At 37.8% G+C, this 26,983-nt stretch overlaps 2 protein-coding genes across 3 annotated transcripts; one reads left to right on the top strand and one right to left on the bottom strand.

Annotated features, from left to right (window-relative positions):
* Positions 1–736: 736 nt before the first annotated feature.
* Positions 737–3,558, bottom strand: Lcmt2 (leucine carboxyl methyltransferase 2). The gene has a single exon (XM_046461352.1). The coding sequence runs from the start codon at positions 3,433–3,435 to the stop codon at positions 1,378–1,380; it is 2,058 nt and encodes a 685-aa protein (XP_046317308.1). The 5' UTR covers positions 3,436–3,558; the 3' UTR covers positions 737–1,377.
* On the top strand, positions 3,507–23,819 carry Adal (adenosine deaminase like). Of its 2 annotated transcripts, XM_046461353.2 has the most exons (11): positions 3,507–3,796; positions 8,686–8,916; positions 9,085–9,215; positions 9,930–9,990; positions 13,962–14,049; positions 14,610–14,691; positions 16,911–17,037; positions 18,243–18,323; positions 19,841–19,979; positions 21,705–21,805; positions 22,291–23,819. In XM_046461353.2, exons 2-11 carry the CDS (start codon positions 8,734–8,736, stop codon positions 22,483–22,485), a joined length of 1,188 nt encoding a protein of 395 aa, XP_046317309.1. In that variant the 5' UTR covers positions 3,507–3,796; positions 8,686–8,733; the 3' UTR covers positions 22,486–23,819. The 2 variants fall into 2 exon arrangements, with proteins under 2 accessions (XP_046317309.1, XP_058440742.1); XM_058584759.1 differs by lacking the exons at positions 21,705–21,805; positions 22,291–23,819 and adding an exon at positions 21,427–21,698.
* The last annotated feature ends 3,164 nt before the right edge of the window (positions 23,820–26,983 follow it).

Consider the following 26,983-nt stretch of genomic DNA (forward strand, 5'->3'; position numbering starts at 1 on the left):
AAAGAAAAACAAAAATCTCCCTAGGGCATAACCTTGGAGAGGGGAGACAGCTCTGTGAACTTTTCTTCTAAGAAGACCCTAAGGAAGGGGCTGGGGATGTGGCTCAAGCGGTAGCGCGCTCGCCTGGCATGTGTGCGGCCCGGGTTCGATCCTCAGCACCACATACAAAACAAAGATGTTGTGTCTGCCGATATTTAAGAAATAAATATTAAAATTCTCTCTCTCCCTCTCTCTTAAAAAAAAAAAAAAGACCCTAAGGAAGAGAGGAATTATGAAGATGACACATGTTGTGTCAATCTGAATTTGATTAAATAGCTACATGTTACTAATAGCTACTATATTGGACAGTGTAGCTCAGATCTAACAAAGAGCCATTACAATTCCTAAGCCTGAAAAGGTTAAGGAAAATGATCAACTTCTGACATTTGTAGCAATAATTAGAGCACTATCTTACAGCACGGGACTATAGTATGATAAAATTTTAGCCTTTTAAGAATGTTGCTACCACCAATCTGCAGAGTGGCAGGGGAAGGGCTGGGAATACCTGATTCAGTCTTTCTGCCCCTATTCCCCTCTTTTAGTGTCTCTGACTAACAGGAATCAATAAAAAAACTCGAGGACAAGAGAATTGATTGATGCAGTCCATCAAGGTAAAGTGGACACAGAACATAGGGATGGATAGTGTAAGGTAGAGTAGATCTGGAATAAAACATTATTATACCATGTACAATATGAATTGAGGCATCAAATATCTGGTTTATTGGCACTTATAAATCTAAATAAATATAAAACAAGTAGCAAAAAATAATCAAAACATGGTTTTCAATAGTCATACAACATTTCTTGTTAAAGCTGAATTGAGTGGCACTTAAAAGCACAATACCTTAATCAAACTTTGTGTTCACTTAGATTTTATACACAAAGAATTAGGTTAATACCATGTTTCCCATATTCATCTGACTATATTCAACTTGTATTCTTACCAAGAATCTGTGTGCAACTTTTTCTAAGGTACATTCTCAAGTCACAAAGCCTAGGTATAGGAAATTTTGTATTTATCTTAGTATAAAAGCCACTGTAAGTCAATAAATGGCTAAACTAAGATTTGAAGATTGGTAGAAGTTCAATAAACTGGACATGAATGTAAAGGCCCTTACTCTGGGACTGTATAGTTGATATATATATTTGTATATCTGTCTGATTGTTGGTATGTATCTTAATACCCTTTTTCACTTTCTTCACTTAATAGGGCTAAGGAGGAAAACAAAGAGGAAGGAGGAAGGAGTAGCAACATCTATAGCCAGATTCAAGTCTAATTTGTAGAAACCTATATTGTCTACTTTAGTGGGTCATGAATAGATTAAGAGTTCATAGTCTTTACTGCCCAACACTTAAGGAAGAAAGATCTAATGTCACTGTATGGGGGTTGAAATAAGTACCAAAGGAAAAGCAATTACCCCCACCTCCAAGGAGCAAGAGCTGTTGCTCTTCAGGAAGGAGGATGCTAGTATGGTTGTGTAACATTAATGGCCGTGGCACACATGTTGTGTCAATCTGATATTCAGAGCTCAATCCTGTAGTCAAATTGATAACAGTCACTCCGGGAACTAAGGAAGAATGAATCCAGACCCCTCCTACCAGTAGAAGCTTTTCATTTAGTACATGAGCTGTGTGGGAGTACCTTGGGGTAATAGGAGGCTGGATATCTATTGATTCCCAGAAAAATCCACAAGAGATTGGCCTCAGAAAGAGTACAGAGTTCAATGGCTCCTCAGAAGCCCCAAGACCTCCAGCAATAAGGGCTCCCCCTTGCCAACTGCAGGCACTGTGGGAATGCCTAGCTTCAGGTGCTTCCCCTTCCACTGGGATCTTGACCGGAGCAATTGTCCCTACATGCAAGAAATGCCAGTCACTTAGTAAAGGTTCTAGCACACTTCGACCCCCATATACAAACAAATATTTCTGATTCTTATAGGACACTTCAGTTGTTGAATGCCGCCAACAAGACAAAGTGAAATTTCCTGGACCAGCCCTTGTTACAGTCACATTCAGGCTCTCAGTGCTATTATCTTCATTTTTAAATAAATGAATCTGTAGAGGGCTCAAGGCTGGATTTACTGGGGACAGTCTCCCTCCCAGAACCAAAACCTGAGTATCTGAAAGTCTTGTCATGGTGTGATAAAGACGTCCATCCCACTGGGTTCCCGTCCCCCAACTGTCTATATGGAAGCCTTTCCATTCAGAGTCACTATTTCTTGACAGCAAGTGAAACTTGTTCACTCTGCAGTGCCGCCTCTCCTGTTCTCCAAATCCTCCTGCACTGAGAATAATGCCAGGGCTCAGGAGGACAGAGGCATGGCCGAATGTTTTAAGGGTTGAGCCCTGATTGTCACTAGTGACTATTCTGGCATCCAAGACTCCTGAAGGTGAAGCAGGATCTACTCGAGGAAATACCTCTGCGGGTGGAAACACCAGAGTCTGGGGCAGGGTGTCTCCCCTAGAGGCTGCCAAAACGAAGTAGTGGGCACACTTAAGATGCCACTCCTCAAACTCATCAAAGGGTTCAAGATTTTCTATCCGCCAGCGTTCCTCTGCAGGTAGAAAACAGTGATAGAATTCATTCATGTCCATGGCACTACAGGCAGTCCAGCCAGCTTGAAGGAAGCGGCACCGCTGGGCCTCCACGTCTGGAAAGCTGTCCAGGCCATGAAGGGGAGAATTCAGCTGCTGAAAGTGTTGCAGCATGAACTGCCCAAATGCATCTTGAGGCTTCATTTGCTCATAGACCACAAAAAGGGCATCAGGAAACCGCCGGGCTGCCCAGGCAATGAGGGAGGCAGCACTAACCGGCTCGAGGTAAGTCAGCACCGCCTCGGCCAGGAGCAGAGTGGGTGTGGTCACGTCCAAGCCCGCGGAGGCCAGGGCCTCATCCAATTCCTGGAGCTGCCTTAGGTCCAAGCCCAGAATGTGGTAGTCCAAGCTCTCAAAGCACAGAACGGACGCGGGATTGCCCCTCTGGAAAGGCCCAGTTAACGCGCACAGTTCCGGTGTCTCTGCAATTCTCTCGGCTTTGCGCCGCGCCACATCCGGGAAATCCACTTCCCACACTGCAGCCCTGGCCAGGAGGCCATCAGTTTTGAGGCAGAAGTACAGCGAGTCAGAACCCGCGCCCAAAGACAAGATCTGCGAGCGAGGCGCCTCAGGGCACGCGCGCGCTTGCCTCAGGAAGGCGTGCACACAGTGCCGCACAGCGCGCGCACGGACGTAGTAACCTCTGTGAATAAGCGGCGCGCGGCGCGCGGTCCCCGGAACCAACAGCGCGACGAAGGCGTCCTGCACGTACCCACGCGCGGCTAGGGAACTCTTGCTGAGAGCGCTGCTGTCATTGGTACTCTGTACTGCTCCTGCCCGCCGCTCCCGGCTCCGCGGGCCCATGGTCAGGAACTCAGGAACGGCTTCCGTCACACTAGTGAACCGCTCCGCTGTTCTTTAGTTACAGATCTCACGCCCCTCGGTACCGAAAACTACCCCTCCTCTAGGTCACCCCCTCATGTACGAGTTACGTCACTTCCGGGAAGAGTGCAGCTCTCCAATCAGGATTGAAGAGGGTGTTACTTGTCCTAGAGTTCAACTGTGAATGACCTTTCTTTGATTCTCTGAGTTACGTTTCCTCAAGAAGACACCCTGCTACCTCAGTGACAGCGTGTGTAGGGGAGAGCGGGTTGTCACCTTTCTCCCACTCTTTCAGTCTGAGGGGAAACTACCTGGGCCCTAATAGTTGAGACATCTCTCAGAGGTGAGTGTGGGAACTGACGACCTGATTTCCTTGGATGGCGAAGGAAGGATTTAGTAGGGGCGAAGAAGGGTCAGCACCACGGACTTTGGAGGGCAAGAAGAAGTCGTTTCTTGGATGCTAATGATAGTTGCGAATTTATTTAATGCTTTCGTCGTACAAAAGAGAGCCTGTTTAAAATCTAAAATCGGGCCATATGGAAAGTGAAGAAACAGACCTTTACAGATAATTTGTAAATATTTATAACTGCCCCCCACAGATATATACTATTGATTACCTTGTATTCCTTGTGCTAGGTTAAGAATGAGTAAAAGACTCACCCTCTGTTTCTCATCTATAAAATGTTACTCCCCTTCACTTCCAAAATTCTGTAACTCTAAAGTGATATTGAGTATGTCCGTGAAAGGTCATGGAAGAGAGATGATTATTTCCTGTAACATGTTATGAGCCTGCTTTTAAGGAGGAAATCCAGGTTATATTTTAAAATAAAGTTTCCAAATTGGATGTTTAGCAGTCACCAATAAGAAACTGCTTTCAGAGGTATTTAGTAAATTTATAATTTATTAATTTTATGACAGGCTGAAATAGAGAAGGAAATCAGGATGGATTTCAGTATATTTAACTCCAAGTAGTAGCACATAATGGTTAAGAGCATGAGTTTTGGAGTCCAGCTCATTTGCATACTAGAGTCAAGAAAAAGCTTAGATCAGGATGAAGATTTGATAATTGAAAAATATAATTTAGCTCTGATGCTTAAGAGCTCATAAATGACCTTAGGGAGAAACAGTTTTTGTGCAACAATCAGGGCAGAATCCATGTTTCGGTGAATAAGAGATAAGTTAATGGAGGCATCTAGGCTAAATTATGCTTTCAAGGAGCTTAATTCAGAAGGAGAAAACAGCAGTAGTAGCTAATGAAGAAAGTGAGATAAAAGTTGAGTCCTCCCCCCCTTCTGTTTTCAGGTGGAAGCAAATACATACTGCATATGCATGTTGTTCCCCTGAAGGAAATCAGCTATCAGAGAGGGACAAGTTGAAGAAATTGAAAAATGAGACGATAACTCATTGGTGGAGTAACAACTTGGAATAGATAGGAAGAAGTGGGACCCAGAACACATTAGCATTTTTCTCTGACTCAAAAGAATATGGCTAAAGATAAGTTTAGAAAAGATTAAGGCAGAGAAAAATAGAAGGAATTCATACTTAATGTTTTCTATTTTCTTTGTAGAGTTGGTGGCAGTTTAGTGTAAGTTGGATGGATCTGGTGGAACACTTGAGTTTAGAATTGCCTCTGGAGAGATTGTGAAAAAGGACTCACCTAAGGCTTCTGGTTCTTTGGAGCCTCATCTCTAAAATGAGGGGTGTAAGTGTTGCTCTTGAGGTATCTCAGTGTTGATTCAGGCCAGTTGGGAAAGAAAAAGAATAATTGAAGGACTTTGGGGAAAAAAATCTAGCTTGGTAGAAACAAATTTATTTAATGACAAGTTAGTAAAATAGATGCCATGTTTAAAATACTAATTTTTTTTTTTTGCGAAGAGCAGAGCAAGAAAAATATGTAAGAAGAAAATGGAGCAAAACTATGATTTGGGTACCTTATGAGTGTTTTTTTAAATCTCATTTTATGTAAAATGGAGATAATAATACCTCGTGAGTTGTGAGGATTTAAAAAAACTTTCTAAGATACTTAACACAGTGCCTTTCTCATAGTAAGTACATAATAAATAGTAACAAATACTTTTATGATTCTGAGTTCCCTTTTTGGAAGGGATGGCAGTATGAAAAATGTTCCCTGGGAAAAAGGAGATTTGGTTCTGGTACTGCTCTAACTCAATGAAATACCACTAATGTAGAAAGATCTTACCCCAATGTTCATTGCCTTTTAGATTCTCTCCCCCACCCCAGTTTCTTCTGACCCACACAAAAATCAGCCCAGGAAGCATGGATTTGGCAGGGATTGATATTGTTGGAAGCAGAATCTTAGGCAAGGAACAGCATGACTGTTTGGGTGGCTTTTAGATTTCCATGATTGACATTGTTGTCAGTGGGCCAGTAAAATTTGCTTACAACTAAAGGTTGGTCTGGAGGACAGTTTGAGTGGGGTACAAAATAAATTCAGTATCCTGGAATAGAGTTGAAAGTATACACAGAAGGTTGGCCACCTGTTAGGTTTGTTGTAGGCTTGCATTATAAAATGAGCTAAGTGCTTTTTTAGGCTGTCATTCTGTTCTCTAAACATAAAATCCTTCTTGCAATTCATGATACTAAAGGTATTTCACAAGTACTGTTTTTTAAGTTATTAAAAAAATCAAATATTACATGCTTTTATTTAGTTTTGCCACTTTTTTAAATTATTTATTCTGATTTGTTATATATGATGGCAGAATGCAATTCATTTCATATTACACATATAGAGCACAATTTTTTAAGACACTGATTGTACACAAAGTATTTTCACACCATTCGTGTCTTATACATGTACCTAGGGTAAAGATGTCTAATTTATTCCATCATCATTCCTACCCCCTTGCCCCTCTTTCCTCTCCCTTCCCTTTGCCCTATCTAAAGTTCCTCCATTCCTCCCATCCATCCCTTCCCACTCCCACACTCGCCATTATGTGTCTATGAGTGTTTTTTTAAATCTCAGTTTATGTAAAAATCCTCATATCAAAGAAAACATTTGGCCTTAGGATTGGCTCGCTTCACTTAGCATTATATTCTCCAACTTCATCCATTTACCTGCAAATGCCGATTACATGCTTTTTGTAATAAGAACTTTAGGTTACACAAAAGTATATATAAGGTAAACAAAAGTAAAATAACTCTGAACCTTTCCTATTCTCAGCCTACTTTCTAGTGGTAACAATTTTCTTTGTATCCTTTCATAATTGTTTTAGGCATAATGATACAAATAAATGTTCATGCATCTATATATGAGTGTATGTGTGTATACATACATACATATTTACATTCTGTTAATAAATGTCATCTTCCTAAATAATATATTACTTTTTGAAAGTGGCACTCTATAGTAAATCTTTGCATACAGTCATAGATAATCAGTTGATGGATATATAATTTAGTCAGTACCCTGATAACATTTAGGTTAGTTCTAGTTTTTTTCCTGCTATTAACAATTCTATAATAAAATACTTGTACATATCTATTATAGGATAAATTCCTATTAGTGGAATTAATGGGTCAAAAATATGTGGATTTTTTTTACATTGACAGATATTGCCAAATTATTTCTTAAAAAGACTATAGCAAATTCTTTACCCACTAGACTTTTTATTCATACTTTTACTAACATTGAGTATTATTCTTCTGGGATTCAGAATTTTTTTTCTGGTTACTTTTATAAGTTAAGTTTTCCACATGAATTTTAAAATAATTTTTTTAGGAATTTTTAAAAACATTTTTAGTTGCTGAATATAATAACTTTATTTTATTTATTTATTTATTTATTTATATGGTGCTGAGGATCGAACCCAGTGCCTTACATGTGCTAGGCAGGCACTCTACCACTGAGCCACAACCCCAGTCCTAGGAATTTTTTTTTGTGTGTGGGGAATATTTTGATTAACATTTACTTTATACCTGTTGAGCTTTCCTAATCTGAAATCTGAAATGCCCAATATCTAAAACTTTTTGAGCACTGACCATGCTACAAGTAGAAAATTTCACACCATGAAACTGTTTCATGTAAAAAATTATTAAATATTGTGTAAAATTACCTCTAGACCCTATGTGAAACATGTATATGAAACAAACATTCCAAAATCTAAAACAATTCTGTTTCCAAGCATTTTGGGTAAGGGATATTCAACCTGTAAGTCAATTTATGGTAAGTTGACTTTACCTATGCAAGAGTAGGTATGATTTTGCACTTTAATGAAGCAATTTACCTTATTAATCCTTAGAGCTACTCTATTTTTTTCCCATTTTTACAAATAAGGAAACTGAAGTCATGAGGCATAAGTGACATGGTCATACAATCATTAGAATGCAGCACTGGTAAAAGTCTATCTGGTATCAGTCTATCTGATACCAGCACCTCTGATATATATAATTATTATTATTATTATTTTTTGTGGTGATGTTGGGGTTTGAACGCAGGGCCTTGTGCATGCGAGGCAAGTACTCTACCAACTGAACTATAAAATCATACCCAGCCCCCTTTATGTTTTTTAAACAATCAAAAATACAAATTTGCCAGGCACAGTGGTGCACACCTGTAATTCCAGTGGCTCGGAGGCTGAGACAGGAGGATCACAAGTTCAAAGCCAGTCTCAGCAACTTGCTGAGGCCCTAAGCAACTCAGTGAGACCCTATGTCTAAATAAAATACAAAATAGGGCTGGGGATGTGGCTCCATGGTTGAGTGCCCTGGTTCAATCCCCAGTCCCAAAAATATACAAATTTATTTTTACTTTTATTTGAAATAGGTCTTACACAATTTCTAATATTTGAAGTAATTTTATAGAAAGTGCTAATAGAATAATAAATAATAATAACAATAATAATAATAAATAATAATAATAATAATAAAAGAAGCCATAGATCAGCAACAATAAAAAATATCCTTTAGATTTTCAATGGGATATATATTCATATAAATAAAAATGAGAAAATGAACTAAAAAAAAATGAAAAAGCCAAAAAAAAAAAGTGCTAATAGGTAAGGAATATATTATTGAATTTCAGGTTTTAATACACCTCTTATTAGCTTGAGGCCTTTTCCTATTTTTTGTTTGTTAATTACTGCTTACTAATCACTTCTCCACCTCATTTAAGTTAGTTTTGTAGGCGCTTTTACCTTTTAAAGAAAAATTCTACTTATTCTATTTATTTGCTTGTATGTCAGCATCTGAAAATATTCACATTTGTTAAAATAGGTGAAATTGAGCCCAAAGTTACATATCGAGTCAATATTATAAAAATGCATGGAAGTAAAGCATTCTGAAGAAAATCTAGGACCACAGAATTTATTTGCTGAAATACAATGTATTATTCAAATCAAGAATAAGAGTGGAGAAGAATTATTCATTTTCCCTGCTAAAATCATGGAGGTAGAAGAACAGCAGCAGCCATGGAAGACCAACTTTTACACAGAATTGCCAAAAGTGGTGAGAATTCTTGAATGGTTACTCATTACAATGATTTTTATTTTGTTTCTTTCCACAAAACAAAAGTAAATTTTATGGGTAGAATCTGTAAACTTTACAAGTTATGTAACTCACTCTAATAGTCAGTATGCTTGATAAGATCTTACTGATTGTATTCTCTTGTTTTAGGAACTTCATGCCCACTTAAATGGATCCATTAGTTCTAATACCATGAGGAAATTAATAGCCAAGAAGCCAAATCTTAAAATCCATGATCATATGACTATGATTGACAAGGGAAAGAAAAGAACTCTAGAAGAGTGAGTTTGGGGAGTTGTGGAAATACTTTCTTTCTTTTTTTTTTTTTTCCCATTTTGGTACTGGGGATTGAACCCACAGGCACTGAACCATTGAGCCACATCCCCAGCCCCTCAGACTGTTTTTGTATTTTTTATTTAGAGACAGGGTCGCACTGAGTTACTCAGGGCCTCATTAAGTTGCTGAAGCTGGCTTTGAACTATGATCCTCCTGCATCAGCCTCCCGAGCCAGTGGGATTGAAGTCACATGCCACTGTGCCTGGCTTTTTTAAAATCAGTATTTTGAGATTGTAGTAATTTAATATAAGACTTCAGATTTTAGTAGTTAAAAAAAGAGGGTGATCATCTGGCATGGAGAATATAACTTAACAACATTTTCCAACTGTCAGACTATTGACAGTATTTTTAATGATTTGTGTTATTTATGAATTATGATATATTAGAATATTCTTTAGACTTGAAGTAAAGGTGTATTGATTTTTTCCATTTGCTGATACTGGCAGCAGAGGCAGGGTTAGATAATAAGGTTTTATTTTCAGTCATTTTATTATCTTTCCAGATATATATAATTTTTGAAAAACCTATTTTGTGGTTCTTTGTAAACCTAAATATATACTTACTACTAGCCTAAAATCTATTTATTAATTCAGCTTAGGGAGTTTCTCTTGAGTGACAAGTTTTTTGTGACTACCATGTCAAAACTTTTCATATTGCAGGTGTTTCAAGATGTTTCAAATTATTCATCAACTTACTACTAGCCCTGAAGATATTCTAATGGTGAGACATGAAAGAATTTTTAGAATGAGTTACAAGTTATGGTTTTAGAATGGTTTAAAAATTATTGACTAATTTATGCTTTTCTGTTGTTGAAAATGACCTTTTGCTTTTAAAAGTCTGATGAGCCAGGTGCAATGGTGCATGCCTGTAATCCCAGTGGCTTGGGAAACTAAGGCAGGAGGATTGTGAGTTCAAAGCCAGCCTCAGCAAAAGTGAGGCTCTAAACAACTCAGTGAGACCCTGTCTCAATAAAATACAAAATAGAGCTGGGGATGTGGCGCAGTGGTTGAGTGTCCCTGAGTTTAAGCCCTGGTACACTCGCCTGCAAAAGAAAAAGTGTGTGACAAATGTTTCTTTTTTTATAGCAATTCTTTTTTAAAAATATTTTTAAGTTGTAGATGGACAAAATACCTTTATTTATCCATCTTTATGTGGTGCTGAGGATCGAACCCATCACCTCACCCACACTAGGTGAGTGCTCTACCACTGAGCCACAACCCTAGCACCTGTAGCAATTCTTTTTAAAACCAGTTTTAAGACATTTTCCTAAGACTTAATGTTTAAAAAAGAAAAAAACTGTTTAATGTAAAAGATATAAGGAAAGAACCAAGATCACCATGGAGGAGAAAATTTGGTCCTTTTTTCCATATATAATATATCATATGAAATATTTGACCTCACACAGCCATGTCTTTGGTAAGACTTATCTGTATTCTAGAGGAGATTTTTAATTGTCTGGGTGGACAATGAAGTTTATGAAGTACTTAGGGATTGGGTGATTAATCCTTAGAGAAATTGTGCCCTCTCAGGGGATGATGGACTAAAGGACACCACTGTGTTCTCTTATCCGAAGCATCATGGTCTTATATGGAAGACTGGCTTATGTATCATTGATCTGACCAAGATGACATTTTGTTTTTTCAAAAACATTTTTTATTTGTTCTTTTTAGATATACCAAGAAAACATTTTTCTTGTAAATGTGGCACTGAGTGGGGGAATTCACTTAAAACTATAGCCAAAGTGACCTGTGACTTTGAATGTCAAAGAGAGGATTGGAATGTAGCCTGAAAATGTATTCGTTATTAAGTGTGCCAGATACTACACTCAGTGTTTCTCTCTAAATAGTATTTTTATTGTTCCCTTGTTGCAGGTGAAAAATGGACTTAAATGGGGATTGAAGGTGTAGTTCAGTGGTAGAGTACACACTTTGCTTACACAGAACTCTGGGTTCAATCCCTAGCACTACCCCCCCATCCCCACAAAAAAGAGGTTAAATGGAACTTGTTCAAGGTCTCACACAGAGAGTAAGTGGCAGAACTGTCTAACTGATTCCAGAACCCATGTGCTTTCCAATTTAGGAACTTAACAAATTGTGATGTACTTTTATCTGGAAAAAGGACTGGAAAAGATATTCTCAGTCCAGAGGAGGGGAAAACCCAAAACAGAGAAGAGTTGCCCTCAGTACCTATGGCAAGGAACAGAAGGAGCTAAACCTGGCAGATAAAATGTGGGTCCCAGGGAAGGTTTCTTGGATGTGGGTTAGGGATGATTCCACAGGCCTCACTGGGTCTTGATAAATCTTCTTCACTTTGTTCTTGTCCCAGACCTGCCAGCAACATTTACATTAATCATTTGTTTTCATATATACCAAAATTATCAGAGCTGGATGCGGTGGTGCATGCCTGTAATCCCAGTGGCTCCAGAGGCTAAAGTAGGAGGATCGAGAGTTCAAAGCCAGCCTCAGCAAAAGCTAGGCACTAAGTAACTCAGTGAGGCCCTGTCTCTAATAAAATACAAAACAGGACTGGGCATGTGGCTCAATGGGTGAGTGCCCCTAAATTTAATCCTCAGTACCTGCTCCCACCAAAAAAAAAAAAAAAAACAACTCAGAAAAGGAGGGCTTTGGATAGTGGATATGATCACTTTAGTCACTGGAAAGGACTGGTATTTCAAACCCTCATTCAGCCCAACTCTTCATTCTCTAACAGGTTTCTATGTTAGTCTCAAGTTAGCTGGGGTAGGATGAGTTGGTTCCTCTGGTCTGTTCAGTTCTAGGGTAGTGATAAGATCCAGTTTGCAAAGATGAGACCCACACTTTTGGTGGTGACATTGGCAGCAAGATGGAGGTTCTAGGGGAGCAATCACAGGGCCAGGTGCCAGCAATGAAGGTGGAGGCTGCAGGGTTATGCCCAGTAGTGGAGGTAGCAGGGGCATCTTACATGATATAGGAGTGTCCCATGATTTTGAATGCTGTAGTAGTATTTTAAGCTGGGTTTGGTTTTTCAGACCTCCTGCTGAATTTGAACTATCCATCCATTTACATTAACTCTGTTCCTTTGTCAGGATTCTAGACTTGTATGCTTATGTGCACATAGTCAAAGCAGATTAAGATTAGAAAACCAATTGAAAGGGTAACTAGGCCAGGCTGTCATAGCATCCTCAACCTGGTCTATTTTCACCTAGATTAGATTTTTCTTAGGATTGATGGTAGAAAAGGAAAATGTTTTAGTAAGTTTGGGGTTGTTAAAATTGGTACAGTATTAGATACCATTTTGCTTTTAGTTATCACCTACTTTCTTTGCCTAATGGGAATTTTCCTAAATATTTCTGGGGAAAATTTAACCCTGCCAGAATTTATTGAAAAATACAACTCATCCCCAAATAACATGGAGCTGGGGACATGGTTCAGTGATAAAGTTCCTTGGCATATGTATGGATTTGATCCTCAGCACCAAAAAAAAAAAAAAAAAGAAATGAGAACCTGTCAGGAGCTGCCACATGGGAACTGAGTGCCCCTTAGCTTTGAGTGATTAGAGTGGGGAGATGTGGCAAGCCAGCCATGGGCTGTGTGTGTGTGTGTGTGAACTATGAGCATTGAGTGCACAGGGTGGACTGAACCGATGTTGCTCCTCTGTTTGGGCGGGCGATGTATCCGTCTTTTTGCTCCTTCTGCCTATGATCCCCACACAGCCCATGAGATGGGCGTGACCTTCCTAGATGTCAGTCAACCTTCTGACAGCAAGACATCACAAATCAACCCCCTGAAACCCTAAGCAAGACTCAACCCCCTGAAACTGGTCCCCTTGCCTCATTTAAATGGCTTATCCCCAATAAAAGGGTTCAGTACGTGCTGAACTAATACTGGTAGGCTCTCTTTCTTGCCTGCCTTGCCCCCCTTATGGGAGCTGTGGCTGAGGAGCAGTCACTGAACCCAAAGAAAAGGTACTTTCTGTGTCTGTGTCTTATTTATTCCCCAAATTCACTTGGAGTAACCCTGACCGGTTTAGTTGTGTGATGTGACAAGAACCTTAAACCATGACTCTATGTAGCAGATTAGTAATGCCCAGTCATTACACCAGCAATCATTTTAGCTCTTTATTTCTATATGTACATTTCTTAGCACTATACACACATGGATGATTCCAGTTGGCTTTGCCTTATTTCTTTGTTTTTATCAGTTTGCTCTTAGGAACACTTGGAAATAGAGGAATGGTTAAAAGCACAGGAGAATGTGGATGATATACAGATTTGGATTTAATGTGGGAATGAAAGGGATGATGGGAAATGTTGCAGCTTTGTCATGGTTTCTATCAGGGATGTGACCATGTGGGAAACTTCCAACATTTCTTGTAAGTAAAAAAAAAATTTTTTTTTTTTGGTACCAGGGACTGAATCCATGGGTGCATAGCCATTGAGCCACTATCCACAGCCCTTTTTATTTTATTTTATTTTTTTATTTTGAGACAGGGTCTTACTAGGTTGTTTACAGCTTTGCTAAATTGCTGAGGCTGACTTTGAACCTATGATCCTCCTGCCTCAGCCTCCTGAGCTGCTGGGATTAAAGGTGTGTGCCACCATGCCTGGTCACAAATCAGATTTAATAAATGAAATAAAGCTGTGCCACTTGGCACTTCCACTGTGACCATAGCTCTAACATTAGTAATGTTGTGTACATTGCCTTTATTATCAGGTCACAAAAGATGTCATTAAAGAATTTGCAGATGATGGTGTCAAGTACCTGGAACTGAGGAGCACACCTAGAAGAGAAAATGATACTGGTAGAATTCAATTACTTCTCAATGAACATACTATCCATTTTCCGATGTACTTTAATCATTCATGTGTTTAGAAGTTGGGAGTATGAGCACTAACTTTTATACTATTATTCTCTATTTTCATGGGGACCTTTCTGCCTCACTGAAGGCCTGTAGCACTAGGGCCAGTGAGCCAGAATATTATGGTGGGGAGCACATGATGGAGCAGAACTGCTCACCTCATGGTAACTGACATGTGGAAAGAGAGAGGGAAAGCAGGGTCCCAGTATGTCCCCCAGGGTCTTAGCCCTTAGTGACCTACTTCCTTCAAGTAGGCCCTACCTCCTGAGGTTCCACCACTTCCCAATAGTGCCATGTTTTTTCTCTTTCGTTTTTCTACCATTACTTTTTTTTTCAAGTTTGTTAAATTACAATTATCATTTACTAAAATGTACCCATAAAGCTTTAACCATGCTCTGTTATAGCATGAAGTGAAAATGTAATTGTTCATATAGGGATGCTAAAGTTGAAAGATGAAATAGTTAATGATCTCTTTATGTATGTTTCCTGTGTGTTCTTTCCAGGAATGACTAAAAAGACTTATGTGGAATCCATACTTGAGGGTATAAAACAGTCTAAACAAGAAAATTTAGACATTGATGTTAGGTAAGAAGATTGTACCTTAGTAGTTAGCCATTAAAACAAACAAACAAACAAAAAACACCAGAATGTGAAGTTTTTATATTTTGATCATAGATGTAATAGATTTTTAAAAATTTGTCCATTAACTGATTTCTACCTATAAGAGAAAAAAAATAAAATCAAGACCTCTATTGTTTAAGATAAGACTACAATTCTGAATTTAGTCATCTGGCAGTAAAATTCTGAGTATTTTTACTTAAGTGGAATATGGCTTCTCAGTGCTGTTAAGCTGATTTGGACTTTTTACCACGGCCCCCATGGTCCCTGTGGTCTTACTGCATCTGTTACTTTTACAGCTTATCTAGACCATTTATCCTCAATTACTATACACTGGTCTATGCTCTGTTCCTAAAATAGGCCAGAACTATCCCACTTAGCACCTTGTACTTCCTGCCATTTTCACCTTCCACCATATCCTTGTACAGTAGGCTTTTTCACATTATCTTCAGGTCTCAATTTGGTTGTCATTTCCTCAGAAGCACCTTCCTTAGCACTTTAAATACCCTTCCCCCCCACACACCCCACCCCACACACACAAATTCTCTAGTCACCATCTGTTTCCTTTATGGCATTCTTTATAAGAGACACAGAATTATCTTGCGTTATTTGTGTGCGTATACCCGCCCACCAGCATTTAAGTTCAGAGAGGCCAAAGACTTTGTCTTTACTTTACCACTATGTCTCCAGTACTTTGAAGAACAGGCAGATAGTAGGGACTCAGTAAGTCCTTGAGTGAAGAAAGAAGGCAAGTTAGCTGAAGAGTTTTAGGCTATAAGATCTCTAAAAACTTAAGCTTAATTAGACTAAAAGCCCAATGAAAGACCCAGCAGAAGACAAAAATACAATGAAGAAAGGAAATCATATAAAATATTTAACCTCATTAATGGGTAATCTTAAAAGGGGATTACAGTATTGTTTCAGAAGTTAAAAAAAAATAGAACTAGTGTTTGTGAAGTTATACACTGCTGTTATTATTATACCATATGTAATTAATAAAATCTCTCAAAAGAGCAGTGTGTATCAAGATTTTTGATGGTTTTTGCTCTGAACAGTAATGAATCATAAAGAAAACAGATCTAGAAATGGATTATAAGGAAATAGATTAATTTGTGCATAAGACTTTATTGTAGTATTATTTATAACAAAAAAGAAAACATCCTAAAATATCCAGCAATCAGAGGTCAATTACATTATGGTATGTAAATATTAGTTTTACTAATTTCTACCGTTACTTAATGGTACAGGAGATTGAGTGAAGGAAAAGACCCTGTATTTTCTATATAATTGATCCAAATTTTGTAAATAAATGAACAAATGCTAAAGGAATTTATTTTGTGAATAAATAAATTAATAAATGCTGGAGAAAAATCACAACAATATTACCAGGGATTCTTTGGGTATTTGAGTCCTATAGAATCCCAACTAATGTATGAAGAATGAATCAGATATTTGATACATTTTTAAATTAGAATTTGTACTAATTTTGTACCCTAATGAAATAATGAATCTAAGCCTTCCTGAGAACACACTACCACCTATTTATTCTTGCCAAAAATTGAATCTGTTCTGGTTAAGCCTCTAGACTAGATCCAATTATCAGTTTATAGGAAATAGAAGAGATAGTAGAAACATATTAACACAGGATATAACCAACAAAATGAACAACCTGATTTTCTTCAATAAATAAATAGCAAGACAAGAGGTGGGTGGGACTGGGGGAAGTAGAGGAATGAGTGGCTATAGATTTAAAAAAAAAAAGAGAGAGATACATTGACTAATTCAAGATGTAGACCTTATTTGAATCCTGTATCAAGAAACTGTTAAAACTGTAAAAAATCGAATAATAAATAAAACAAGTGAGACAATTAGAAATTTGAACACTAACTAGATTTTTTAATATAAAGATTGTTTTAATTTTAATCAAAAAGATTTTATCATCCAGATGTTCCAAATAGTTTATATTTTCAGATACAAACTAAGAGTTCTAACTAGGTATTTGATGCTATTTAAGAATTCACATCTCATTCTCCCTGGTAAAGTAAAATTTCATGTTGTCTAGGTGCAGGTTTTATTTTCCCTAGTAATTTGTATTATATGTGGCCTGCTATACCTATCTAGCCACACTAGAGTTGTCTTTTTCATTTGCATCATTATAATTTTCATCTATTTTTCACATATTAAAGATATTTGATGGCAATTGACAGACGAGGCGGCCCTTCAGTAGCCAAGGAGACTGTTAAACTTGCTGAAGAGTTCTTCCTTTCTACTGAAGATACAGTTCTTGGCCTTGACCTCAGTGGAGACCCTACCGTAAGTTATTTTTTCTAAATATATTTTATTTCTTAATGTTAGAAGCATTCAGTGGGGTAAGCATTAACGTGGAGCATCCTACCTTCTCCAGAGAGTCCAGCATATACTCTGTAAATGAAGCTTTGTTCTGCCTTGGATGACCAGAATGTCTAGAGCAGGTGTTCTCAGCTAAAATTCTGTGAAAGAATTAAGCATCATTAAATTTTTTTCCTCGTTATATAACCATTTTCTCCATTCTTTTTTTTTTTTAAAGAGAGAGTGAGAGAGGGAGAGAGAGAGAGAGAGAGAGAAAGAATTTTAATATTTATTTTTTAGTTATCGGCGGACACAACATCTTTGTATGTGGTGCAGAGGATCGAACCCGGGCCGCACGCATGCCAGGCAAGCGCGCTACCGCTTGAGCCACATCCCAGCCCTTTCTCCATTCTTCTAAAGATAGTGCATAACTATTACCAGCTCATATGCATGGAAGAGAAGTTAGTTCATTAGGTACAGGGGATGGATGTCTTAAGAGTATTAGGGCTTATTTATTCTCATAGAATCCCCAGATAAGAATGGTTGTCTAGAGTTGCTTCAGTGAAAGATTTAAGCAGATATTTTGACATTTGGGGCCAGATAATTCTTTGTTGTGGGGGCTGTCCTGAGCATTATAGGATGTTTAGCGCATCCCTGACCAATACCTAGTAGATGTCAGTAGCAATCTCCCATGTGACAACCAAAATGTCTCCAGCAAGGGCCAGAAATTTTCTGGAGGGCAAAATCATCTGACTGAAAACCTCTGAATGATTAGTGTTCAATGAAACTGGTTCTGATGACTTTATCTAAACATGGACTATTCTGCATCTTGTTTTAATTTAACAGTTTTTTAGTAATCATAAAATGTTTCTGAATCAAGTGAGTTCTCCTGAGCACTGCATATTTAGATATCTTTCCAGAAATAAAATTTGTTGACTGCATATCACGTTTAGCTGATTGACCTCAGGTTCACTGATACTGGGCTTTAGAGGGCAAGGACTGTCCCTTTGTCAGCTTTGTATTCTCCAAAGTGTCTGGCACATTGTAGGTATTCTATGTAGGTATTCTATAAAATGTGCAAATGAATTGGTCTGCCATTATTTTATTTATTTGTTTGTTGGGACAGAATATCCAGTTCCTCAGTTTGCCTAGAATTCCTATGTATCCTCATTTTAACTTTTATCTTCAAGATAGGACAAGCCAAAGATTTCTTGGAACCTCTTTTAGAAGCTAAAAAAGCAGGTCTGAAGTTGGCATTGCATCTTTCAGAGGTAAATAATATTGTTTTAGTAAAAGAGGGCAGATTCTAATAGAATATAGTAGTTATTTATGAGTAAAAATAAACCTGGCTTAGAAAAACATTTTTGAAGGGGAAATGTAGAAATATTTTTAGTTGTAGATTTTTATATTTTTGGCACTAGAGATTAAACCCACAGGTGCTTAATCACTGAGCCACATCACTAGGCCCACTTTTTTTAAATTTTGAGACAGGCTCTCACTGAGTTGCTTAGGGCCTTGCTTAGTTGTTGAGGCTGGCCTTAAACTTGTGATCCTCCTGCCTCAGCCTCCTGAGTTGCTGGGATTATAGGCATGTACCACCACACCCACCATGAAATATTTTTAAATGTAATTAATGGTAAGGGCTCGGTGTGGTGGTATGCACCTGGCTGAGGTTTCTGGCCGAGGTACGTACCTTAGTTTCTGTTGCACAGTAGTTTCTATTGCTCCTTTGAATTGTAACATTTCATTTCAAAATGTTCTGATCATTTACCTTTTTGGGCCTTTGGGCTGTCTAGGAGATAAGCAGTACAGCTGGATATTTTAATGGTAATTGTGGTAGTGAGCTTTGTCAAAGTAGAACATGAGCACATTGTGTGAGAAATGTCTGGGCCCTGGAATCAGATGGAGTTAGGTTTTACCCATAATCTCTACCATACACTAGCTCTAGGCCCTTGAACAACTTTTAAAAAATACTTTATATTTTTAACTACAAAAGTTTTATGTATCTGAAGAAATTTCAAGTGTAGGGAAGTATAATACAGAAGGAAAAAACATTAAAATGAAAGTCCCCTTCTCATTTCAGTTTTGCTCCCCAAAGTTAATGCTGTTAACAGTTTTGTTTTTATATTTCTCTAAATCTTTTTTGAATGTCTTTGAACATATAGACATAACACAAAACACACATGCATACAGAGTTAGGTGTTATTGTTTTTTGAAAATTTTCTGAGTTTTAATTTCTTCATCTTAACACTTTGTAATCATAAAATGTTATAAGCTTTAAAGAATTGATATGGAATGGCACAAAGTAAGATTGTAGTAAGTTTAAGTTTATTGTTATTACTGAAATTAATGTAGAATAATATTGAGGAATAAATAAAAGGAAGAAGGGGTTGTGAATGTAGCTCAGTAGTAGAGTACCTGGCCCTGCGTTCAATCTCAGCACCAAAAAAAGAACAGGAAAAAAAAAGGTGCCGGGCACAGTGGCACAAGCCTATAATCCCAGCAGCCTGGGAGGCTGAGACTGAGGATCATGAAGTCAGCCTCAGCAAAGATGAAGCACTAAGCAACCCAGTGAGACCCTGTCTCTAAATAAAATACAAAACAGGGCTTGGGATACAGCTCAGTGGTCAAGTGCCCCTGAGTTCAAGTCCTGGTACCGAAAAAAAAAAAAAAAAAAAAAGCTATCTATGTTAACTACACAGAGGGACAAGAGTACACAGTATAGGAAAAAAAATTAGTAAGAACAACTGAAAGAGATCATTAATCCCTTTTTCTTACTTTTCTGAAGATTCCAAACCAAAATAAAGAAACACAAATGCTCCTGGATCTACTTCCCGACAGAATTGGACATGGAACATTTCTCAACTCCTCTGAGGAAGGATCCCTCAATCTGGTAGATTTTGTGAGGCAACACCAAATCCCACTAGGTAAGGCTTAGGTTTCAGGTCTCTCAGACAATCTTCTGGCTCTTTGTCCCTCAACCCCCAGGTTGCAAGCCCTAAGTGGAAAAGTACTGTTCTAAAATTATAAATATCATATAGAAATTCAAAGAATCATTGGATGTATGTTTTCTGAGCCTCATTTAAGTGAGAGTTTTAACTCCTGTTATAATGTAAGCTCCATGACAGTGGGTCCCTCTCTATTCACTGCAATAATCCTCAGTAAGTATTTTTTGAAGGACTGAGGGTCACCAGGATTTTGAAAATAGCTTTTATGAAATTGACATGTGTCATAAAATATGTGGCATTTATTTAAAAACTAATTATGGAAAATTCAAAAAATATATTTTTACATGTCTGTTAACTTTACACACTTGATGGTATATGTATTTATGAAGTGCCTACTTTGTTGTTAATGTTCTTAAATACTGTTAATAGAGCAGTAAACAAAACAGACAGGGTTTCTTTCTCAAGTAACTCATGTGGAGAAAAGATAGTAAGCAAATACATAAGAAAATATCACTGTTAAGTTCTATGAAGAAAATTAAACTGGCTGATAAAATAGTGATCAGATAACCACTTTCTTGATGATCAGGGAAGGTCTTTCTGAAGACGACAAGAAGTGAATACCTACAAATCATTTTACTGAATGGTCAATTTGCTAAATTTACAAATTGATCAGTTTACAAAAAACCTTTGATGTATACTTTTAAAGTATTTATAGAGTTTTTAGCAATTCATAGTGAGATTTTTTTTCTTTTTACTAAGACTTTTAAATATCCACAAAAGTAGAGAGAATGGAAATTTCTTTCATAATGATCTTATTTGGTGTGGTGGCCCAGCTCTGCTCCCAGCTAAGTGAGGGAGCATCACCTGGACTCAGTGGACCTGTACTGAGGCTTCTTTATCCAAGTGTGCAGATGCCAGCAGTCAAGTCAGTGAAGTGTTTTACTCTGGCTGAGGAGCCAAGTACAGGGTTTCAAGGTAGGAATTTGTTAATAGCACAAGTAATTCTTAAGGTGAACTTACCTAGAAGCAGCAGGCAGTGAATGGATGGTCTGGGTAAGAGTGTTCAGAAGTTTTCTTAGAAGCCATGGGAAAAGTCTGTGGCCCACTTTTGCCTCTTTATAGTGCTGTAACTCTCATGCAGTGCTAAAAAAGTTTCCTTATCTTTGTTTTGGTCTCCACTCTATAAGACCAGGAGGAACTACAATAGCCCTTCAAAAACGCTTCTGTTCCACTGTCATAATTTCCTGTCTTGTTCATCATGACTGGCTTATAACATTTCTCTTTCCTCTCCATTTTGGTAATGAAAGGGAATCACATGGCTGTGAAGAGAGTATTAACTCCTTGTCTGGTTCAGTTGTTGCCATATGTGTAGCACATACTTCCTGCACAACTACATTAGTTGAACTATAATTTTTTTTTTTTTTAGGTGTAGATGGACACAACACAATGCCTTTTATTTTTTATTTTTATGTGGTGCTGAGGATCGTCCCGGGTCTCGCCCGTGCTAGGCGAGTGCTCTACCGCTGAGCCACAATCCCAGCCCCATAAATTTTTATATCACACAAAAGGAAAGGCCAGTTGTGAAGAATAATAAAACTGCTGCAAACCAGCATAGTTTGTAAATATTTCTCATGGGTCCACTTGGTGAACACTGTATGAGTTTATTTATTGCTTTTAATGAGATTTTTTCCCCCTTCCATCTAGAACTCTGTTTGACCTCAAACATCAAAAGTCAGACAGTTCCATCTTATGACCAGCATCACTTTGGATTTTGGTACAGCATTGCTCATCCTTCTGTGATCTGTGTAAGGTGTTTTCAAGAAGTATTTCTTTCTCTCTCTCTCTCTCTTTTTTAGGCTGCTTTAAGTGCCTGAGGGGAATGCCTGAGTGGAATGCCTGACTAAAGGAGTTAAGAGGGGGTTGGTCCTTGAGAGGCTGCAGTGGGCCAGGGTGACTCTGGTCTGGGTCTGTAGGAAAGGGTCCTGGACAATATCTAGGGGAATTTTTTTTAAAATACCGAACCCTAGCACCCATCCCATGAAATTATGTGGTAAGTCTTAGTCATGGATGTTTTAAAAGCTCCCAAGGTGATTTTAATGTGCAGCCAAGGTTGAAACACTGCTCTAGTATAAATAAGACTCTTTACTTACAGATATACATATATACATTTATAGGCTCCTATTTAGACTGTTTAAAGAAGCTTGGTAAATAAGAAAATATAAAGAAGAGAGTTATTTTTAAAAAAGTATTTTCCTTACTTATTTTGAAACATTCTTATTTATATTGACAGACTGATGATAAGGGTGTTTTTGCGACATACCTTTCTCAAGAGTACCAACTGGCTGCTGAAACATTTAATTTAACCAAGTCTCAGGTATGGGATCTGTCTTATGAATCCATCAGCTACATCTTTGCTTCTGACAGCACTAGATCTGAACTGAGAAAGAAGTGGAAAAATCTGAAGCCCAAAGTGTTACACTTTTGAGCTATAAGATGATGAACTAGTTTTGTTTTGTTTTGTTTTGTTTTTGATGTTCTGGGGATCAAACCCAGGGCTTCAAACATACCAGGCAATCCTCTACCACTGAGCCACATCCCCAGCCCAAAGTGAATGAACTACTATTGTATATGTTGCAAACAAGATCTTTCTTTTATGTCCCATTCAGTAAATTGTCTCCCACTTCCTTCAAAGCATAGCAAATTAATGGGCTCTATCACCAGGACCTTACATATGGCAGGTGACCAGTAAATAGGTCTTAAACTGACTAGTAGTGACATGGCTCCCTGGCTGCCAAGCCATGCAGCCAGTCATTGGTTCCTGCCAAGAAGCAGCAGGGGAGGAGTGGAGTGGTAGAGCAGCAGCCCAGGTCAGATGGAGTGCAGACAGCAAGTGTGGGCCATGGCTACACAGAGACTACCATGCCAGCGTGGGCCTGAAGTGCAGAGGGCCTGAACCAGGGTGGACCAATGCCATAGGCAAGCCAAGACACACTGACCTGTCATCCCACCACAGCTCAGCCCCAAATAGTGCACACACCTGCTCTGCTGGGCACCATGGGGCTTCATAGGGACCTCTGCCCCTACTGAACATGTGCAATTCACTGACCTCAACCTCCTGCTTCCCAAGAAGCGGGGAGAAAATGGAAGCACCGCAAACCTGAATGGAATTCTAGACTAACCAATGGTGTTAGTACTTTTCCAAATAGGATTTAAAATTAGCATAATTTTGGACAGTGGCATTAGTACTTTTGCAAACCCTGATTTGCTTAAGTTTGGACCAATAACACTGAACCAAGTGCTATATAAACCCCTAGACAAGCACACTCAGACGGAGAAAACCTGCTATCCGGTGCCTTCTTGTACTGCAAGAGTTCTGTTCCTGTTTCTATTCTTCAGTAAACCCTGTCCTTTCACTTGTTCATCCTGGTCTGTGGATTTCATTCTTCAAATTCATGAGACAAGAATCCAGAAACAAGAAGAAATTGGTGGTGAGCTCCTGGGGGTCTGCTGCAAGACTGGAGGGCATGGCCCATCATTACTGGCTGCAACATTTTTTGGCTACAGAGGCCTGCATCCTTACATAGACCCCCACCCACCAGCAGAAGGAGAGGAACTCCAACTGCTGGAACACCAGCAGAAGCAGGGAATCAAGTGTCATCTCAAAACTCTGCTTTCAGCTGGCCTTGAGGTCTTACATAGATAGCTTACCTCCATGCCAATTTCTCATTAGGAAAAGTTTTGGAATTACTAGTGTAAGGTAAGGAGAAAGAGGAAACATATGATCGCCAATACCTTTAAAGTTTCAAGCTTTTGACAATAGCTCTGTATTATGTTGTGCTTACTTTAATTAGACTCCCCTCATTTACTTTAACTCTTTTAAGTATTATCCCCCAAGACTGTTAATGCCAGGTCACACCAGACACCATAGAGTTGTGTGAATGCCTAATAGTCAAGGTTCATTTACTTTGGGTATCTTAGTTACAAAGCTAGCTGTTAAAATCTGGCTTTGCCCTTCTCATGACTGTCCTTGTCAATACTTGAGAGGGACTGAAGTCTTTGCTCCAATTTAGGAGACAGTAGCTGACTGAGGAGTGAGAAGGAAACTGCTGCAGTTTCTATTTTCAGGTGTTTCTGTCACTTGAGCTTTTTCTTTGTGGAAGCTGCCAGGATTTCCACCCCAGTACTCAACATTTTCCTCAGTTCAAAAGTTATTTTTAGTAGTGATAATGTTGGGGTTACTAGAATTCTTTAGGTTTCCTATGATCCCTCTCCTACACAATGGACCACACACAGACTTACATAAACTCACATATCATGGCTCCTTTAGCTGAAGACAAGGAACAACTAAGATTAGTTCTGAATGGTAAGATAATTTATTAGATACCAAAGTATGCTTGAATTGCTTTTCTTGTTAGAATGTATATTTTCCCTGGTATGAGAAAAGAAAGGATGATGACATCCCTAATTTCAATTACTAAAGGTTTCTAATAAGCTTTGTTTGTCTTTCTTTTAGGGAACAGGGTAGAGGGAAGCTCTTAGGTTTTTGAAGTTCTTAGATTGTTTGTAACCTTATATAGCTTTATATTATTCTTTACCCCCACCCACTCAGATATTGCATAGTTAAAAAATATTATTTATCCTCAAAATGTGCATGTTTTACAGCCTCTAAAATGTTGTAGAACAAAATTTAATGATATCAAAATATACATCATATTTTCATTGAAAATGGTATAAACAATTTTGTTATATATATATATACACACACACACACATATATGTATATATATGTATGTATATATATATATATATATATATATATATACACATATATATGTATATTAAAGCTAGTGGGACAAATGATTTTAATTTATTAACTTTGTTGTGAAATCATTTTCACAATATAAAAGTCATGCTAGCCTTAACTCGGTGTAGGAGCATGAGTACAGCAAAGTTTTCCTGTGTGAAGTTTCAAAATTTAAAATTCATAGATTGGCTGACAAAAGAATTTATGAGAATCTGCAGCTAACATCAAATTTTTTAAGACTTATTTTTTAGTTGTAGTTGGACACAATACTTTTATTTTATTTATTTATTTTTATGTGATGCTGAGGATCAAACCCAGGGCCTCACACTTTGCTAGGCAAGCGCTCTACCGCTGAGCCACAACCCCAGCCCTGGACATCAAATTTAATAGTGAAGTATTGAATGTTTTCCTCTAAAGATTGTGAGCAAGTAAAAGATATATGCTCTAATCACTGGTCTTCATCTGAAGTAGAGATCCTAGCTAGCCAGTGCAATAGGAAAGAAAAAGTAAAAGGAGGGAAGATTAGAAAAGAAAAAGGAAAGATATCTCTATTACAGATAACATGATTATTTACATAGAAAATCCTAAGGAATCTACCAAGAACAAGTAGAACTAAAAAAATGCACCATCAGGGTCCCACAGAATATGAGGTCAATATATAAAATTAAAGGCTGATAAAAAGGTCATGGCAGAAAGTGTACAAATGAGCCTGGAATACCTTGTTGCATCAAAAAATAAGAAGTGCACAAAGGACAAAAGAACAAAAGAGCAAATCTGAAGAGGTTCTTACTAGCCAAATCTGGGATAATTTGAACATCAAAATAAATGACAGTGATAGGTTTTTAACCCATTAAAGTAAGAATCCATGAGTTTATACTAATAAAAATAAGTAGGAGGAAAGGGAATACTTTTCCTTACAGTATACTAATATTATACTTTAAAAAGGATGGAGTTAGAAAACTAATGGATACTAAACTGATGGGTGAAAGTTTGAGGGACAGGATCTTTAACATTGTCTCAAAATTACTCTCCACATATTAATTACAAAGGGGAAAATAACAGAATTCTGGTAAATATATCATAGCCAAAGAACAAAATCAACATCACCAATATTGGGACAAACTTAACATCATGTGCCTCCTGACACACTAAGACAAAACATCCCTTTTATTAATTGTCAAAGTGCTCACTCTCAATCTAATCATGAGGAAACATCAGTGACATAAACCTAAACAGTGAGGGTCATTCTAAAAAAAAAAAAAATGTCTAATATTCTTTAAAAATGTGAGGCTAAAGGAAAACAAAGGGCAAGTTAAGATTAAAGAAGAGTAAAGGGCTGAGCGTGTGGCTCAGCAGTAGACTGCTTGCCTAGCACGCACTCCAGGATGGCCCTGGGTTCCATCCCCAGCACTACAAAGTGAGGGAGTGGAAATGACAAATATAAAACATGATCTAGGACAAGGAAAAAATTTACTATAATGGGAATTATTGGAATGGTTGAAGAAATTTGAGTAGACAATGTTATGTCAATTTTATATTTACTGACTTTGAAAACTTTATTAAGGTTTAAGAGAATGTCTTTGTTCTTATACTTTAAAAGGAAATACTTGATATTAAGTATTTAGGAGAAAAGGGCAAACTTATTCTAACTCAGGTGATTTTTAAAAAAATATATTTAGGGGTATGTGTGTGTATGTATGTGTGTATGTATGTGTGTGTGTATATATATATATATATATATATATATATATATATGTATGTATGTACATATATATATAAATGAAAGCAAATGGGAAAAATAAAACTGGTCCATCTAGATATATAGGAATTCCTTTTGGAACTCTTCCTGTAAAATTGAAATCATATCAAGATAAAAAAGTTATAAACAAAAACTATATGTATGCAGATTGGAATAGGCCCTCAGAAAGCCTTATTTTCTTGACTCTTTCAATGATTTGGCATTTTGAAAAATATGCCTACCTTTTACTGATAATAGTAGATAATCCTGTGCATATATCCCCTTTCATCTTTGAATCCCATCCCATATTTACCTGGTCACCAGTCTAGCTGCTACTTCTGCTCTCTCTGTTGCTAAGAGCATATATAGCTTGTGTCTTATCAATACATCAAATGAACACAGAGGTCAAGAGTTGTACTTATCTGGAGTGCCCCTTAATTT

The sequence above is a fragment of the Marmota monax genome, unplaced genomic scaffold (genome assembly GCF_021218885.2).
Source record: "Marmota monax isolate L192 unplaced genomic scaffold, Marmota_monax_Labrador192_F-V1.1 WCK01_AAM20220418_F8-fsc00001, whole genome shotgun sequence".
Lineage (NCBI taxonomy): Eukaryota > Metazoa > Chordata > Mammalia > Rodentia > Sciuridae > Marmota > Marmota monax.

Excerpts from the sequence above, each read along its gene's own strand:
- Lcmt2 (XM_046461352.1), bottom strand. The coding sequence starts at position 3,435 with ATGGGCCCGCGGAGCCGGGAGCGGCGGGCAGGAGCAGTACAGAGTACC.
- Adal (XM_046461353.2), top strand. The coding sequence starts at position 8,734 with ATGGAAGTAAAGCATTCTGAAGAAAATCTAGGACCACAGAATTTATTT. Across the intron at positions 14,050-14,609 it reads TAGAAGAGAAAATGATACTG|GAATGACTAAAAAGACTTAT; the intron begins GTAGAATTCAAT and ends TGTTCTTTCCAG. Across the intron at positions 17,038-18,242 it reads ACCTCAGTGGAGACCCTACC|ATAGGACAAGCCAAAGATTT; the intron begins GTAAGTTATTTT and ends TTTATCTTCAAG.